This window comes from Nanorana parkeri, unplaced genomic scaffold, assembly GCF_000935625.1.
Source record: "Nanorana parkeri isolate BGI_ZX_2015 unplaced genomic scaffold, ASM93562v1 scaffold1739, whole genome shotgun sequence".
NCBI lineage: Eukaryota > Metazoa > Chordata > Amphibia > Anura > Dicroglossidae > Nanorana > Nanorana parkeri.
In genome coordinates, this window is record NW_017308007.1 from 198041 (window position 1) to 215076 (window position 17036).

The 17036-nt window shown below is 48.6% G+C and overlaps 1 protein-coding gene across 1 annotated transcript in view; it reads right to left on the minus strand.

Annotated features, from left to right (window-relative positions):
• The window catches only part of TBCE (tubulin folding cofactor E), a 203695-nt gene that overhangs the window by 109141 nt on the left and 77518 nt on the right, over positions 1-17036 (minus strand). The window contains exon 6 of the mRNA XM_018571352.1: positions 4231-4333. Within this exon, the coding sequence (XP_018426854.1) occupies positions 4231-4333 (103 nt within the window). The remainder of the gene's footprint in view (positions 1-4230; positions 4334-17036) is intronic.

Sequence of the window (17036 nt, forward strand, 5' to 3'; positions counted from 1 at the left end):
GCCGGGCTCGGACGCAAAAGAGGCCGGGCTCGGACGCAAAAGAGACCGGGCTCGGACGCAAAAGAGACCGGGCTCGGACGCAAAAGAGACCGGGCTCGGACGCAAAAGAGACCGGGCTCGGACACAAAAGAGAAACTAACAGTCAGGAAGGACAGGTTTAAATTTGGAGATAACAGGCCTGCAACCAGAGGAGGCTGTTTAAGTCACAGAAGAGGCTGGGTCAGGGTACTGAGCCTCTGAGGCAGGCTCAGGGTACTGGACCTCAAAGGAGGCTCGGAGTGCAAAAGCAGGGTAGGAACATATCACATGCCTGAAGGACTAAAAATAACAACGCAGCCCTGCATGCTTATGGAACCAGAAGAGGTCCACGCATGCTTGTAGAATTACAAGTGACAGTTTAGCTGCAGCTCTGCAGCTGCATTGTGACACAGAGCTAATAGTTGTAGCGTCTGTTGAGGTGAATTCGTCAACCAGTCCCAACAGGCATGTGTTTAAGCGGAGTTGATTGGATAATGTAGTTATTGTAACTATACAGTTCACAACTTTTTCCCAAGAACTCTGGATTTTTGTGCAGTTGCAGAAGATATCTATGAAGTCATCTGGCTCATGAAGACATCTCTTGTATTGTGAGGATGAGACAGAAAAGTATTTTAGGTGTTGATGTAGTGCAAGAGTCCAACTGGATACAAATTGAGTGCAAAGTTTAGGTTAACCTAAAGGAGAATGTGCAAAGATTATAATGTCTATGGTGAGCTGTACTGTAGTTTTGAAAGCGTAAAATTTTATGGTTTGCTGTCCCAGCATTTATTTCCCAGTAGAGAGATGTGTGAACTTATAATTAATTTCTTTAGGGGGAATCATGTCTGGATTTAGCCTCTAAGAACTATTATTAAAGTGAAACTAAAGCCAAAACATGTTTTGTCATGGTGGCGAGAGTAAGGTCAGTTTTTAATCGACCTGTGTCCCATTGGGGATATTTCTCTTCCTGTCCAAAAGTCACAAAGTGAAGTGAGAGGAAATTCTTCCAAAGTTAGGAAAATTCCTTGTTATCACCAGAAATAGCTTCCCCATTGAGATTTCCCCTCTATTCCTGTCCTGGTGACAATTCTTTCACTTTCAATGATAACGGTCACCAGGACAAATGTAGATGGTGAATCTTCCTAAAGGGGACACAGACAGCAACAAAAACGAAAAAAAAAAGGTTGACTTTAGTTCTATGTTAATGGTTAGATAGACCCCTTGAAGGGTATGTGGTCTTTGTAACTGCAGTCAGTGCACCTCGAGAGCTGAATCCAAGGTCTATGCTGGAGGATGATATATGAATGTAAAGTTGCCCATACACTGCAGGATTCTCGTACGAGAATCGCGGGAAATCCCGCGATCGTACGAGAATCGTGCAGTGTGAATGAAGGGGTGTGACCGTTTCTGCTGTACGGTCGCACGTCTTTTGTCTAAGGAGCATGCTAGAAAACCAGCCGAAAATCTTACGATTTTCGGCTGGTTTCAATGATGCTAGGGAGACAAATGCCGAACGGGCCGGTTTGCGCATGCGCACACTGCCCGTTCGGCATTGCGGTCTTCAGAAGCCCAAGTGCGATCTGCCTGTCCAAGATGGTCAGTTCATACGTTTTTTAAATTACTTTACAACCATCGCAAGACTAAAGTCTTGCGATGGTTGTAAAGTGTACGGGCACCTTAAGAGAAGCACAACTACTATCTGCAAACCTGCTCCAAAGCTGTTGCATCAATTTAAGTAACCTGCCGGAGGTTCGGCTAAGCCGATCCAGATGTTGGATCAGATGAGTCAAACTCCTTCTGCACTTCGGCCGACTCGAACCCAGCCGCAGCAAGCCGTTGTACGGCTGATTTCAGTCTGTGTACGGCTGAAATCAGCTGTACAAGCATGAAGTGAATAGCCGAACAGCGAATAGTCGGCAGCTTTGTGAATAACCCCCTATGTGTCCCCAGTTATTTACAAACACTGGAGTGATCACTCCAGTGTTTGTGCTGCAGAGAGGATCGGTAAATATCAATGATATTTATAGATCCTCCGTTCGGCCACGCACAGAGCCGCTGTGATCCGGAAACTGACAGGATGACAGCGGCTCCGTTCTCCTCACCGCTCAGCCATCCTGAAACTTGTGGCTTCTCCCCGCCAGCCGACGCTTGCTCCTGCGTCCGTCCCCCCTACCGCTGGAGATTTTTTTTTATCCCCGTTGCCACAGCCCCTACAAGCGGGGGACAGCAGCGGGGATCCATGGAGTCACAGATCCCTGCCTGTAGCGGCTCCAGGCAGGGATGAGAGGCTCCAGATACCGGCAATTTTTCCCACTGATTTGATTTATAAACAAATCATGCACTGCAATGCATTCTAACAACGCACTGCAGCGCATGTGCATAGCGTACACCTCAATATGTGTACATTATGTGGGGGGAGGGAGGAGTTGTGCTTTTTTTTAATTTTTTTTTTTTTACACTTTTTTTTTTACATTTTCTGTTTATTTTTTAATATTTTTTTTGTTTACTGTTTGGGGGGGTTTTCTGCAGCCCCAGCACTTAATGAATGGGAAGCACTCAGTACAGAGGCTTCCCATTCATTCAGAAACTAATGATAGTAAAAATATCTTACTATCATTAGTTTATGAATAGGGAGGAGTCTCTGTAGTGAGTGCTACTCCCCATTCATAAATTCTTGAATGAACAGGCTGTGATGTAAATCACAGCCTGTTCATTCATAACTGGGGACACATAGTACTATGTGTCCCCAGTTATTTATAAACACCGGAGTGATCAGACGATCACTCCGGTGTTTGCTCTGCACAGAGGGATCGTTAAATATCAATGATATTTAACGATCCCCTGCTTGGCCACGCTACAGAGCCGATGTCATCCGGAAACTCACAGGATCAGAACACCGGTCGGCCATCCTGGATTGCGGCCAGCCGCTGCTCGCCCCTCCACTCCCCCGCCGGCCAATTTTCATCGGATCCCCACCGTCACAGACCCTACAAGTGAGGGACAGCAGCTCCATGGAGTCTCTCATCCCTGCATGGAGCAGCTTCAGGCAGCGGTGCCGGCGGGGGGGCGTATTTTCGTTAATAGCGGTCATCAGCGGCTTGTGTGCCGCTGATGACCGCTATTAATTTGAAGGGGACAGTCCGGGGAACAGTTCTAGTATAAGCTCATGGTCGCTAAAGCGACCATGACCTTATAGCAGAACTGTAAATGCCAGGTCCGTATGTCATACGTCCTTGGCCAGCCGGGAACACTTTTGTTCCTCAGTACGACATACGTCATTGGCAGGGAAAGGGTTAAGGGACAGGTCCAAGGACATTGTGTAAGAATTAATGGAGCTCCTGTTTGGTTCATCTGGGTTTACACCTTGTGCCCTCAATGCAGTACGCAAATGGTGGAATAGCATGCCCAGGAAGTATGGGCCAACCCCAGTGACAGTATATAGCACACACACAGTCACAGACAACAAGCTTGCATAAAGCAAACAGACAGCCTGTAGATGCAATCACAAAACACAGCAGAACCACAAACACACACTCACTCACAGCACACAGACAAAACAGGCATGACGTCGGAGACCACTCACAACAAACCATATCCGCACACACACTTCTATTTACAGCAGACCAGCAGACAGACTGCATACTCTGTAAGAGCATATAGGGAGAGCTCAAATTCAGTCACTGCACACAGTCAGTGACCACACTAATGGGTTCTCCCTTTGGTGGACCAGTTCTCTGAGGCGCTTTTCTGAATTATACTCCCTGCCATTATGCTTTCCGCACTCCTTTTCTGCACAGTCTGTCTGCCATTATAACCTCTCCTTCAGCATACTGCTTACTGCATTACCCTCTGGCACTCTACTCCTCTATATACTGCACACCGTCACACACCATACATGTCTCTCCTGAACATACTTGATGCCGTCATACCCTCTGCAATCCTCTGTAGCATGTACTATCAGGGTGATACCTTCTTCAATCCTCTCCTGCACACACTGCCCACACTCATTTCCTCAGACGCTTCTCTCCTGCACCTGATACTTACTGCCATACCTTCCACACTCTTCTGCACATACTGCCTGCCATTTTACCATGAGCATTTCTCTCCTGCACATACAACCCACATTCCTCTTCTGCACATACTGCCCCCTCTCATACTCTTCTGCACACACATCCCCCATCATACCCTTTTCATTTTCTTCTATAAAATTACCTTTTTCCATGTTATTCCTGTGTGATTAAGTGAAAGCACTCTCAGATTTCCAAAGGCATTTGTTAATGAAGATGGCTGAGATGGAAAATAAAATCTGTTTTCACTGTAAAGGTAAAGAGGGAAAAATAATGAACAGGTATAAAAAGTACAGATGTCCAGTAAATATCAGCAGGAATAAGGTTATTGTTATACATTGCTTAAAACCAAAACTTACAGTAAGTTATAAGAAAGTAGCACCTATCGTTTTTTCCCTACATCAGACTAGATAAGCAATGGTTGCTCGGGTGCTGCAACTTTATGCAATAAAATTATATTTTTTTATGTGATAAATCTTGGATTAAGCCATAGTCAGCACTGTGTGACCCTAATAATGCAAACCATGTAAACAATCCTCTAACTCAAAAACCATATTTATTATATTTCCAGATTTTAGATAGCACCAACATATTAAACCATGCTTTACAGCATACAAGATCTATTTATAATAGCTACATACTAGGAATGCACCGATACTAATATCAGTGCCAATACCGAGTATTTGGGTGAGAACTCGTACTAGCCCAAAGGCTCCGATACCTATCCCAATACCGGAACTTCCGGTCAGAGCATGGAGCTGGCTTCCCGGCCAATCAGAAAGCTGGGCGGCCGGTCATGACGTGCCACCGGCTTCCTGATTGGTCAGGAAGCCAGGCGGCGAGCAACAAGTGAAGCCAGCTTCCTAGCCAATCAGAAAGCAGGGAGGCGGGTCATTATGTCCTGCACGTCTTCCTGATTGGTCACTGCATCCCTTCTACATACTGTATGTCAGAACTATTACCACCTCCCATGAAGATCTGCACCTAAAGCTTTGTATTCTTCCAGCTACTCCATGGTCATGCTGCTTACAAAACATCTTTAGAAATGGAGATATGTCTGTGTTCCTTGAACTTGAGAAAGTTCAGAGAAAGGCTACAAAATTATTAAAGGGGATGGAGGGCCTCATTTATGAGGATCACCTCCAGAAATTCAATGTGTTGTCCTCAAAGAAGAGGCGCTTAAGCGGGGATTTGATTACAATTTTCAAATTCATAAATGGGGATGGCAGTATTGGGAATAAACTGTTTACATTAAGAACGCTAAAGATGACACAAGGCCACAACATGAGGTTTACTCTAAGAATACGTAAAGTTTTTTTTTTTTACTTTAAGAGCAGTAAAAATTTGGATTTCCCTACCCCAGATAATGGTATACGCCAATAGCTTTGATAAATTTAAGAAACACTTGGATGAGGTTTTAGGTATACAGAACATAATCTGAATATGTATGTAATCTGAATAAAAAGAATATCAGCAGCTCTTATGTGTGGACGAGTACCAAACCACGAATCTGATCAATCAACCCCCTTAGCAGTTGCTTGGTGTTCTTTTATAAACCAAGTCACCAAAGAAAAAAATTCCCCAGGATTTCATCTGCCATCGAGAGTAATTCTCTGCGCAACTTCACTAAGTTTACTAGGTTCCATGGCCACAGCCCCTTTTGACGATGTGCCACAACTCTGGCAAGAAGAAAAAAAAACATGACCGAGATTGAAATCTCACGGCCATATTATTTTTCTTTTTTTTTCATGAACGAGATGTCATTTCAGTGACGAGGCAATCCCAGTGTGCATCGCTTTGGCACACCAACGTCATTTTTGCCCTTTCAAAACAGGAAGTGAATGCTCTGCAAGTGTAAGTACATAAAAAATTACAGCATTTTGCACCTGACATAATTAGGTTATTATTAATCATCATAAATAGATACATTGGTAGGTTTAGTTTTTTCCAGTGTAAAGGTCCCCTTTAACGAGGAATCTGCCTTCTTTGTCAGCCATTTGCTCAGAGAGAGAGAAAAGAGAGAGAAAGGTAGAGTGGGAAAAAAGAAAAGAGGAAAAAGGAAAGAAAGAACATAATAGGATGTTTGTGCTCGCCGTAAAATCATTTTCTCTCTCCGTTCATTGAAGGACACAGGAATCAGATCGAAGATCATATAAAGTAGGGTAATATCGCCACCTGCAGGAAAAGGACGCTAGGCACAAAACAAAGACAAAGACAGCCTAGGGGTGGCCTCTGCTGGTGGCCTCTGCTGGTGGCCAAACCCACCACCTGCTGACAAGTCTCCAGTAAGTAACAAGCAGTTAGGAGTATACACTCCAATAAGGAGGGCGGGACCTGTGTCTTTTAATGAACGGAGAGAAAAGGATTTTACGGTGAGTACAGAAATCCTGTTTTCTCTTCCGTTCATTGAAGGACACAGGAATCAGATCGAAGATCATGTACCATAGGGACGTCACAAAGAAGAAACAGGCCGAGGGTTGGACACAAAAAAACAATTTCTCCAACAGAGACACCACTAAAGGGCCGCCTGCAAAACCTTCCGCTCCCAGCCAGCATCCACAGACGCCAAAACATCCACCTTATAAAACTTGGCAAATATGTAAACAGAAGACCAAGTGGCGGCCTTACAAACCTAAGAAACAGAGGCACCATGACGAAAAGCCCAAGATGCCCCAACAGCTCTAGTAGAATGGGCAGCAACAGAAAAGGGAGGCTTACACCTGAACAAATCGTGTTACGAATGCTTCGAGAGATGGTAGCTGAAGACGCGGCCTGGCCCTCCTGTGGGCCCTTCATAAATCGCAAACAAGGAATCCGACTCACGGAAAGAAGCAGTAGCATCCAAATAAACACGGAGAGCGCAAACCAAATCCAAATACTGTAGTGCTCTCTCCTTCCTATGAACGGGCTTCGGACATAGAGAAGGCAAGACTATGTCCTCATTCAGATGAAACGCTGAAACAACCTTAGGCAGGAAGGACAGCCAAGGACACAGGACAACCTTGTCTCTATGAAGGACCAACAACGGCGACTTGCATGACAAGGCCGCAAACTCCGAAACCCTGCAAACGGAGGTGATCGCCACCAAAAAGGCCACCTTTTCGGGCAAACTCAAAAGCGGGATCTCCCTCAATGGCTCAAAGGGAGACTCCTGCAAACCAAAGAGCACCAAATTCAGATCCCAAGGTGGCTAAGGGAGACCGAACAGGGGGAACAATACGTATAACCCCCTAAACAAAAAGGTCAGAAACTTAGCCCTTCACCGTGCTCAAGGCCAAACCGTGATCTACTCCACATTGCAGAAACGCAAGAATTCTGCTCACAGAGAAAAATGCGGAAACAGATCCCCAGCCTCACACCAGGCAAAGTATGCCTTCAACGTGCGATGGTATATCTTTTGAGACACAAGGCCTTGCGAGCCCTGAGCATCGTGGAAATAACTGCATCTGACAAACCACGGTCCTTCAACACCTGGCTCTCAACAGCCGCGCCTAGCAAGCTTCACTAGGGGCTCTGGGACAAAAGAATTGGACGAAGTTGCAGCCGCCAGGGAACATCCACGACCAATCAAACCACATCCGCGTACCACGCTCTATTCGGCTAATCTGGAGTCACAAGGATGACGGGGATGCCTTCGACCGCTATACTGTGTAGAAGACATGGCAAAAGATACAGCGGAGGGAAGGCATAAATTAGACTAACGGTCCCACGAGACCACCAGGGCATCCACCACTTCCACCCAAGGATCCTGGGCCCGGGCTATGAACCGATCGACCTTCCGGTTGAGACGAGATGCCAGGAGATCCCCAGAAGGCGTCCACCGGTGAAGGCAGATCTGATGAAAGATCTAGGTGCAATGACCACTCCCCCGGATCCACCGACTGGTGACTGAGATAGTCGGCCTGCTAATTATCCACTCCTGGAATGTACACCGCGGAAAGAGCTGTAACATGCTCCTCCGCCCAGGAGAGAATCCCAGCCACCTCCCGCGCAACGGCCACGCATCTTGTGCCGCCTTGATGGTTGATGTAAGCCAGGGCCGTGGCGTCATCTGAGTAAACCTGAACCGACGGGCCCTGAAGACAGCCCGTCCAATGATGGAGAGACACCTGAATTGCCCAAAGCTCCAACACGTTGATTGATAGACGAGACTCAAACGACCAAAAACCCTGCGCAGGAGCCCAGGAGCCTTCCCCAGCGCAGAAGGCAAAGCGACCAAATGAGGAAAACTCTCGTCGCCCAAGACACCAGACTACCGTGAGGCCCAGCACCTGCATGCAGAAGGGGATAGTCGACCACCGACGAGACCGTAACAACCTCACGTGTGAGCGGAGTTTCAGAAGTTTTTCCGGAGGGAAGAAAACCCAACAGTGTCCAAAATTTGACCACATTACTCCAGATCCGGGGACGGCACCAGACAGGACTTCCTGAAGTTCAGAATCCAATTGAACTCCTCCAAGGACCGCACGGTGACCGCAAGATCCGCCACCAGGGAGGAATGCAACTCCACCTTCAAGAGAAGGTCGTCCAGATACCCCACAATCGAGATTACCCGACAGTGTAACAATGCCATAACTGGGGCCAACACCTTGGTGAACACTCAAGGGGGCCAACACCAGACCGAAAGGAAGAGCCACAAACTGGAAGTGCTCCTTCCCCACCGCAAACTGAAGATAATGCTGATGGGAGTGACAAATGGAGACATGAAAGGTAGGCATCCTTGATGTCGATGGAAGCCAGCAGATCCCCCTGATGGAAACACGCCCACTGTGGATCTGATAGATTCCATCCAAAACCTGCGGACCCGCACAAAGGTGTACAATCTTTTGAGATCCAGGATGGGCCAAACCCCCTCTTTCTTGGGCATGGTAAACAGATTTGAATAAAATCCTTTGAACCTCTCCGAGGAGGACAACGGAACGATCACCCCTTGAGACAAGAGGTCCGCCACCGTGCGGTGAAGATAAACGATTTGTTGCGGACAGAGGCGCATGTTGGAAGGAAAAAACCTGTCCCCAGGAAGAGACAGAAACTATCTTGCAGTCCGAAGAAACCAGCTCCCGCACCCAGGCGTCAGAGACGCGAGACAACCAAAGATCCGCAAAGAACCAAAGATGATCCCCACTACCCTGGAACCCAGAGATTGGGTCATTCCTTCATGCGAAAGCGGGTTTGGAAGACTTAGGTTGCCAGGGACGATAGGTAGCCTGGGAAGAGGAAGGCTTGGAGAAGGAAGGACCGGGCTTCCGACGTTGTTCCTTAGGCTTCCTAGCCTGAGGCAGAAAGGTACTCTTACTCATCAGATCCTTAATGATCTCATCCAGCGTAGATCCAAACAAGTGATCCCCATTAAAGGGAAGCTCAGTCATAGCCTTCTTGGAAGCGTGATCAGCCGACCAGCACAAACCAAAGCAGCCAGCCAAGCGTAACCGCAGACACTGACAGTTTGGACACCAACGGTGCAGCATCCAAAGCCCAGTTGCAAACATAATTCAGGCCCTGCACTAACTGTTCCACCAGCTCCACATAGGCGGGAGAAACGCTTTCTTCGTCAATGCCCTGGAACAACATCTCTGCCCATTCCGTCAAGGTCTGAGAGACCAAGGCTGAGGCAAAAACCACACGCATGAGAGCACCTGAGAAGGAATAAATAGTCAGCGAAACAGCCTCCGCCTTCCTATCAGTGGCATCCCGAAAGGAAAGAGAATCTTCCACAGGAATGACAGTAGCTTTGTTCAGCACGAGACCAGAGGATCCACCGCCAGAGGAGACGTCCACTTAGTCAAAAAAGATTCCTCAAAGGGATAGCGAACAGAGAAACACTTGGGCACTGAGAAAAGACTTAGTCTGTCGCTTCCACTCCTTGTAAATGAAATCATCAAAGAAGGAGATGTAGGGGAAGACTTTAGTGGAACGCCTACTCTTATGTGACTCAAACTGAACTGGCGGCAGCACAGAAAAACCCAAAGCATCCTCTATATTGAGCATCTCCCTGAACGAAAGGATCAGAGCAGAGACCAATTCACGCTCCTGAACCATAAGTGAGGCCGCCGACTCATCCTCAGTGCCCGAATCTGGCTGGAAAGAATCCCCAGGGTCAGGGCAAGTCAACGCCGCAGAAATTATGCCCTCCTCTTTCGACTCCCCCGAAAGAACAGGGGAAAGCGACGGCAGAGTGCGCTTCCTAGGAGGCCTCTGCTTCAATGCGCATTCAATGCGAGTCATAAAACCGCCCATAGTGGACTAAAACACTTCTAAGGACAACCGCAGTACTGACCACCCCCACCGTGGACCCCGAAGGGAGCAATGGCGAATGGGAAAGGGGCGCAGGCGTACAAGCCGCACATAGAGGGGAAAGGGAAGCGTCCTCTGAAGGAAGCCCACAGCTCTCACAAGGCACCGCAGACAGTTTGTCCCTGTGGTCCATGGCCACCTCCCACAGACTCCAACACACAGGCTGCAGCAGGTAGAGGAGGACCCCAGCAGAACTCACTGCCCCTAGCACAGCTGTCCTGAAGTCCCAGCAATGCTCAGCAGCACGTGGACTGCCCCATCCGCCATTCCAACCAGAAGTGATGTGGTTGGCCGTGGCTTAAAACCAGGCCGCAACAGAAGCATGAGGCTGTGGCGCTGCTACCTCCAGTGCCGCGGACCGCCCACATCCTGGCCCCCACAGTTCCACCCTACACACCAGACCGCAGGAGACCGGGGTCACCAGCCGCGACAGCCTGCTCCTGGCACACAAGGCCACCAAAAAGAGGAGGAGGGCCATTGCATGAGAGGAACCCGCGGCCCCCTGCAGTACCATACACAGACTGGAGCTTTCAGCCATTCCCACCATGAGGACCCATATTCCGGGTAGGGATGCCAACTCAAGGATGGGTATTACTAGATACCCTCTGCACAGCACCAGGCAGACCCCCACATACCTACCTACCATACCAGGGGGAAACCGTTTGGACTCCGACACAGCAACCACCAGCCCGGGAGGTGACGACTTCAGGGAGCCCACATGGAAGCATAGCAATGTGCAATGTGCAGGGATAGCGGAAAAAATGCCCCCGACTGTAGCCGTGGCGCCGCCAGCCTGTGTGAAGTACTGTGACTGGTAGGCCAAGACCCCCAGTCATAGGCACCCCACCGGGATAAACCCACAGGCCCCTCCATTGAAACAGACTCGTTGCAGGCGACCCACCGTGGCAGAGTCTGCATGTGCTCGCCGGCTACACAGGGGAGACTACAAGAGTCCACAAACATCTAGCTGTCAGGGCCCGGCCTTGGAATAGTATGGTGGATCACAGCTGCGGTTCCAACTGGGGTGTAGTGCGGTTGTCAGGCTTAAATCCCCGGCGGCTCTCTCAATCATAAACGGAGAGTAGGGGATTAAGTCATCATGAACCGCTAAATAGTAATCGGTAATAACTTTTGATGGAATAAAGAATAATAACCCAATCCCTGATGATGGCAATCCTATCTGGAATTGAGGTATAAGCGAATGGTAAAGTCTCTATGACAGATAACAGCAAATCTCCCCTTCATACAGCATAACTGGGTATAGTATTGAAAAGAATGAGAGAGGCGATACCCAAAGTCTCCACCAGAGGGCAGCGTGTGTGAGCCAAGATATTTTCAAGATAGCTTGTAGATACTTGCAGTTTGCTGGTAGGTGCAATCTGATTCCTCCAAGAGAAGTGCAGTGGATGCTGGCTGCTGGGGAGCTGTTCCATCCGTGAGGAGAGGTTCGAGGCGGCTGGTGAGGTTCCTGTGGGGTGTATGGGCTATGATCCCAATCATCGAACACCCCACAGCATCTTTGGCAAGTTTAAATAGCCCGCGGCCGTGACGTCACGCGGCCGTGGGCTACTTCCGCGTTCCAGCGTGGAACGCATCTACACTTCCGTCAAGGGGGAGGAGGAGAGCGGCGTTCACCACAGCCGATGCGCCCCAGCCTGGAACGCAGTCGGGAGGAGCCAAGAACCCGAGGGATATTACAGGACCCCCTCCTCAAGGGAAGCCCTCCGGGGTTCCAAGTAGATGACGGCTTGGACGGATACCTGCTATGGAACTTCCTCTTCAGCAGGGGAGCGTGTACGTCCCGATCACTCTCCCAAGAGTCTTCCTGAGGACCATATCCCTTCCATCGGATGAGGTATTGCAGGGTCCTACCCCGTCTTCTGGAGTCGAGAACCTCTTCAACCTCATACTCTATCTCCCCCTGTACCTCCACGGGGGGTGCAGGCTGAGGAGACCTGGCAGGGAAGGGATCAGGCCTGAATGGTTTAAGTAACGAGACGTGGAATGACGGGTGGACTCGCAGATCAGGGGGCAACACTAGACGGACTGCATTGGGGTTGATCACCTTGTCGATCACGTAAGGTCCAATGAACTGTCTCCCCAGCTTCTTAGAAGGAACCTTCAGCCTCAAGTTTTTAGTGGAGAGCCAGACCTTTTCTCCTACCTGGTAGGTGGGTGGTGCCCGTCGTCTTAGATCATAAAAGCGTTTCTGTTGTTCTTGAGCACGCTTTAGGTTATCTTGGAGCAGTATTCTGATTTTGGAGATTTTCTTCAGGTAGTCCTCGGCCGACGGCACGTTAGGAGGAAGAAAGTCATTTGGTAAGTAGGTCGGGTGGAAGCCGTAGTTCGAGAAAAATGGTGTCTGCTTAGTAGAAGAACTGGTCGTATTGTTGAAAGCAAATTCCGCTAGTGGTAGTAGGTCATACCAGTCGTCTTGTAGGTGGGTTGTATAGCATCTTAAGTACTGTTCAAGACATTGATTGACCCTTTCCGTCTGGCCATTGGTCTGTGGGTGGTACGCTGTAGAAAGCTGGTGGTCTATTTGTAGGGAGGAACAGAGTGCCCTCCAGAATCTAGAGACGAACTGGGTGCCGCGATCTGATACGATCGTGGATGGGAGCCCATGGAGTCTGAGGATCTGTGAGACGAAGCAGTCAGCGGTCTCCTTTGATGAGGGGAGTTTTCTGAGGGGAATGAAATGAGCCATCTTAGTAAGGACGTCTACCGTTACCATGATGGTGTTGTGACCTTTTGAGTTGGGCAGCTCCACGATGAAATCCATGGAAATGACTTCCCAGGGTCGGTTAGGTATGTCTATAGAAGCTAATAACCCATATGGGGGTCTTCTTTCATGTTTGCACGTTAGACATCTCTCGCAGGTGGTGACATAGTCTAGGACAGTGTCTTTCATGCGGGGCCACCAGCAGTGCCTTTTGATCAATTCGAGGGTCTTGATGTAACCAGGATGACCCGCTAGTGGGGCATCATGGAGTAGTTGTAGGACTGTGGGTTGCATGGTGGGAGGAACGTACATCCTACTATCCTTGTAGACGAATCCTTCCTCGTCGGTGGTGAGTCCCGGAGGTAGAGAATCTAAGCTAGTGGGAAGGCTGTTTCTGATTTGTTCCTTGAAGGGTATGGTAGAGCCGAGAAACTTGGACGCAGAAATAATTGGAGAAGGTGAGGGCGTCACTGGATCTTCTTCATGAATTCGAGACAGTGAATCAGCTTTGCCGTTACAGGTACCAGGACGGTAAGAAATAATAAAATCAAAACGGTCAAAGAACAAACTCCATCTGACTTGTCTCCCCGAGAGGGTTTTGCAGGTCTTGAGAAACTGAAGATTTCGATGGTCTGTGAAGATCGTGAATGGATATCTTGTTCCCTCTAGTAAGTGTCTCCAGGTCTCTAGTGCAACCTTAATAGCAAGGAGTTCCTTCTCCCCGATAGGGTAGTTAGTTTCTGCGGCTGTGAGGGTTCTGGAGAAGAAAGCCATGGGGTGCAGGGGAGTGTCGAGGCCCATACGTTGTGATAACACTCCTCCCACGGCGACATGAGAGGCATCGACTTCTAGGACATAATGGTACTCTGGATTCGGCAACTGCAGGATGGGGGCCGAGGTGAAACTTTGCTTCAGGGTAGTGAAGGCCTTCTCGGCTTCGGAAGACCAGGAGAAGGTTGTGTTGGCACCCGTGAGAGCAGTCAGGGGCTTGACGATAGAAGAGAAACTGCGTATAAACTTCCTGTAATAATTATAGAAGCCGAGGAAGCGTTGCAGGGCCTTTCTGGTTTTTGGTACTGGCCACTTCACAATACAGTCTATCTTTGTTTGATCCATCTTTATGCCCAGGGGAGATATAACGTATCCCAGAAAGGCTATAGTGCTTTGTTCAAAGACACATTTGGATAGCTTGACGTATAGTGAGTGGGCCTTGAGACGGGAAAGGATCCATCTGACATGTTTTCTGTGGGTCTCTATGTCCTTGGAGTAGATGAGAATGTCGTCTAGATATATGACGACACAGATGTCGAGGAGGTCTCGGAAGATATCGTTTATTAGATGTTGGAAGGTTGCAGGGGCATTACACAGTCCGAAGGGCATAACGGTATATTCAAAAAGGCCGTATCTTGTTTTGAAAGCAGTCTTCCACTCGTCTCCCTGGCGGACTCTAATAAGGTTGTATGCCCCACGTAGATCGAGTTTGGTAAAGATTCTGGCATCATGTAGCCTCTCGATAAGCTCAGGTATTAACGGGAGAGGGTATCGATTTTTTACTGTGACCTTGTTGAGAGCCCTATAGTCGATAATGGGCCTGAGTGAGCCGTCCTTGTTCTTTACGAAGAAGATTCCCGCACTGGCTGGTGAGGTGGAAGATCGGATGAACCCCTTCTTAAGGTTGTCCTCCAGATAGGTCTTGAGGTGGAGCAGTTCAGGTTCAGACAGGTGGTATATCCTGCCAGTGGGGATAGGGCTTCCTGGGATTAGGTCTATAGGGCAGTCATATGGCCTGTGTGGAGGTAGGGCCTCCGCCAACCGCACACTGAAGACCTCAGCGAAGTCTTTGTACTGAGGTGGGGCATCGATGTCGGTGATGGATAAGAGTGGCGTAACCGGGTAGCAAGTCTCCGTGCAATAATCAGACCGCAGTTTGAGAGTCTGTTCGCTCCACAAGAAGGTAGGTTGATGGAGCTTGAGCCATGGTAACCCTAGTACGATGGGGAAAACCGGGGAGGAGATGACCTCCAGTGAAAGGAATTCGGTGTGGTTGTTGCCACAGGAGACTAGCAAGGGTTGGGTCTGGTAGCAGATCGGACCCGAAGGTGCCTTAGACCCATCCAAGAAACTGACAGACAACGGAGTGGTTCGTTTAACAAGAGGTATTTTATTTTGATCAACGAGTTTCTTGTCGATGAAACTACCACATGCACCTGTGTCGATCATCGCGTCAGTTACGATCCTCTCTTGATCCCACTGCAAGGTCAAAGGGAGAAAGATGTAAGCATGGGGTTGCGTAATGGTAGGGGTGAGCTTACAGATGGGATGTAGGTTACCTTCGGCCTTGGGATTTGCCTGCGGACAGCTTGAGACCGTATGTCTTGGGGATGCGCAATAAAGGCAGAGGTGCTTCTCCCTTCGTCGGATCCTCTCCGACTGGGACAGGGGACCTCGGATGGCTCCAACCTCCATTGGCTCGTCTGCTGGGGGAGAACTCCTTGGAGTGGGTGAGTGGTAATAACCAGAGACCCGTTCGGTTCTTCTCTCACGCAATCTTCGATCTACGGAGATGGCTCTTTGGATGATCTCTTCTAGGGTAGGAGGTAGATCAGCACGGGCGAGTTCATCTTTTAGAGCTTCTGAAAGGCCCAGTCTAAACTGGTTGCGTAAACTAACGTCAGTCCATTCAGTCTCCCTGGACCACCTGGTGAACTCGGCGACGTAGTCCTCTATTGGTCTCCTTCCTTGTTTCAATGACCTAATGGCGGTCTCAGCGGTAAGCTGTTTTGTGGAGTCTTCGTATAACCGCGACATGTTCTCCAGAACTCTTGACGGTAGGCAAAAAACTGGAGACTTGTCTGCAGGTGGGGGGTTTGGCCACCAGCAGAGGCAGCCCTTAGGCTGTCTTTGTTTTGTGCCTAACATCCTTCTCCTGCAGGTGGTGATATTACCCTACGGTACATGGTCTTCGATCTTATTCCTGTGTCTTTCAATGAACGGAAGAGAAAGAGGTCTACAGAAAACCAACACCCATGGACCAGTACCTGCTATTTGACTCCTACCCTCTCAAGACCAAAAACTGGGAGTCATCAGGACTCTACACCACCGGGCAGAGAAAATTCCCGCCAGCACAGAGGCCAAAACAATGGAATTCAAACACGTCAGAGGGGCCCTTAAAACTTACAGCTATCCAGCCTGGGCCTTACTCAAAACAGAAAGAAGAGGAAAGAACACCAAGACTACCAGTGAGAGTGAAAAGCATTTCAAACAGAAGAATATGGTCACCTCATATGTAGATGGGGTGTCTGAGAAACTCAGAAAGATTTTTAATAAACATCAAATCCCTGTCTGCTTTAAATCCAGCAATATACTGAGGCAACAACTGGTTCATCCAAAAGACCCAACGCCAAAACGCAAGATGAACAACACTGCGTACGCAGTACAGTGCAGTGAGAAGTGTTCAGTATTGTATGTTGGTGAAACAAAACAGCAGTTACACCAGCGTATGGCACAGCATAGAAGAGCTAAACCCTTTGGTCAGGATACAGCAGTGTACCTACATCTAAAGGATAAAGGTTACTTCATTGAAGACACTCAAGTATGCATCCTAGAAAGGGAGGACGACCGGTTTAAAAAACATGCCAAAGAGGCCATTTATGTAAAAATGGAGAAGCCAAGCTTGAAAAGGGGTGGGGTGGTGAGACATCTATTGTGTGCCACATACAATGCTGTTTTAGCACCTCTCTCTGGGCGGGTTAATAACACCTGCTTGCTCCAATTATGCAAATGCAATCAACACCTTACCTCAATGAGGTCACTGACCCCATGCTGGTTATGATTAACAGATTTATTCCCAGATAATTTTTGTAAAAGTCATTCTGAATTGAGAAAGCTTGTCGGATGACCAGTGAACAATCTTCAAGAAAAATACAGCAAGTCCA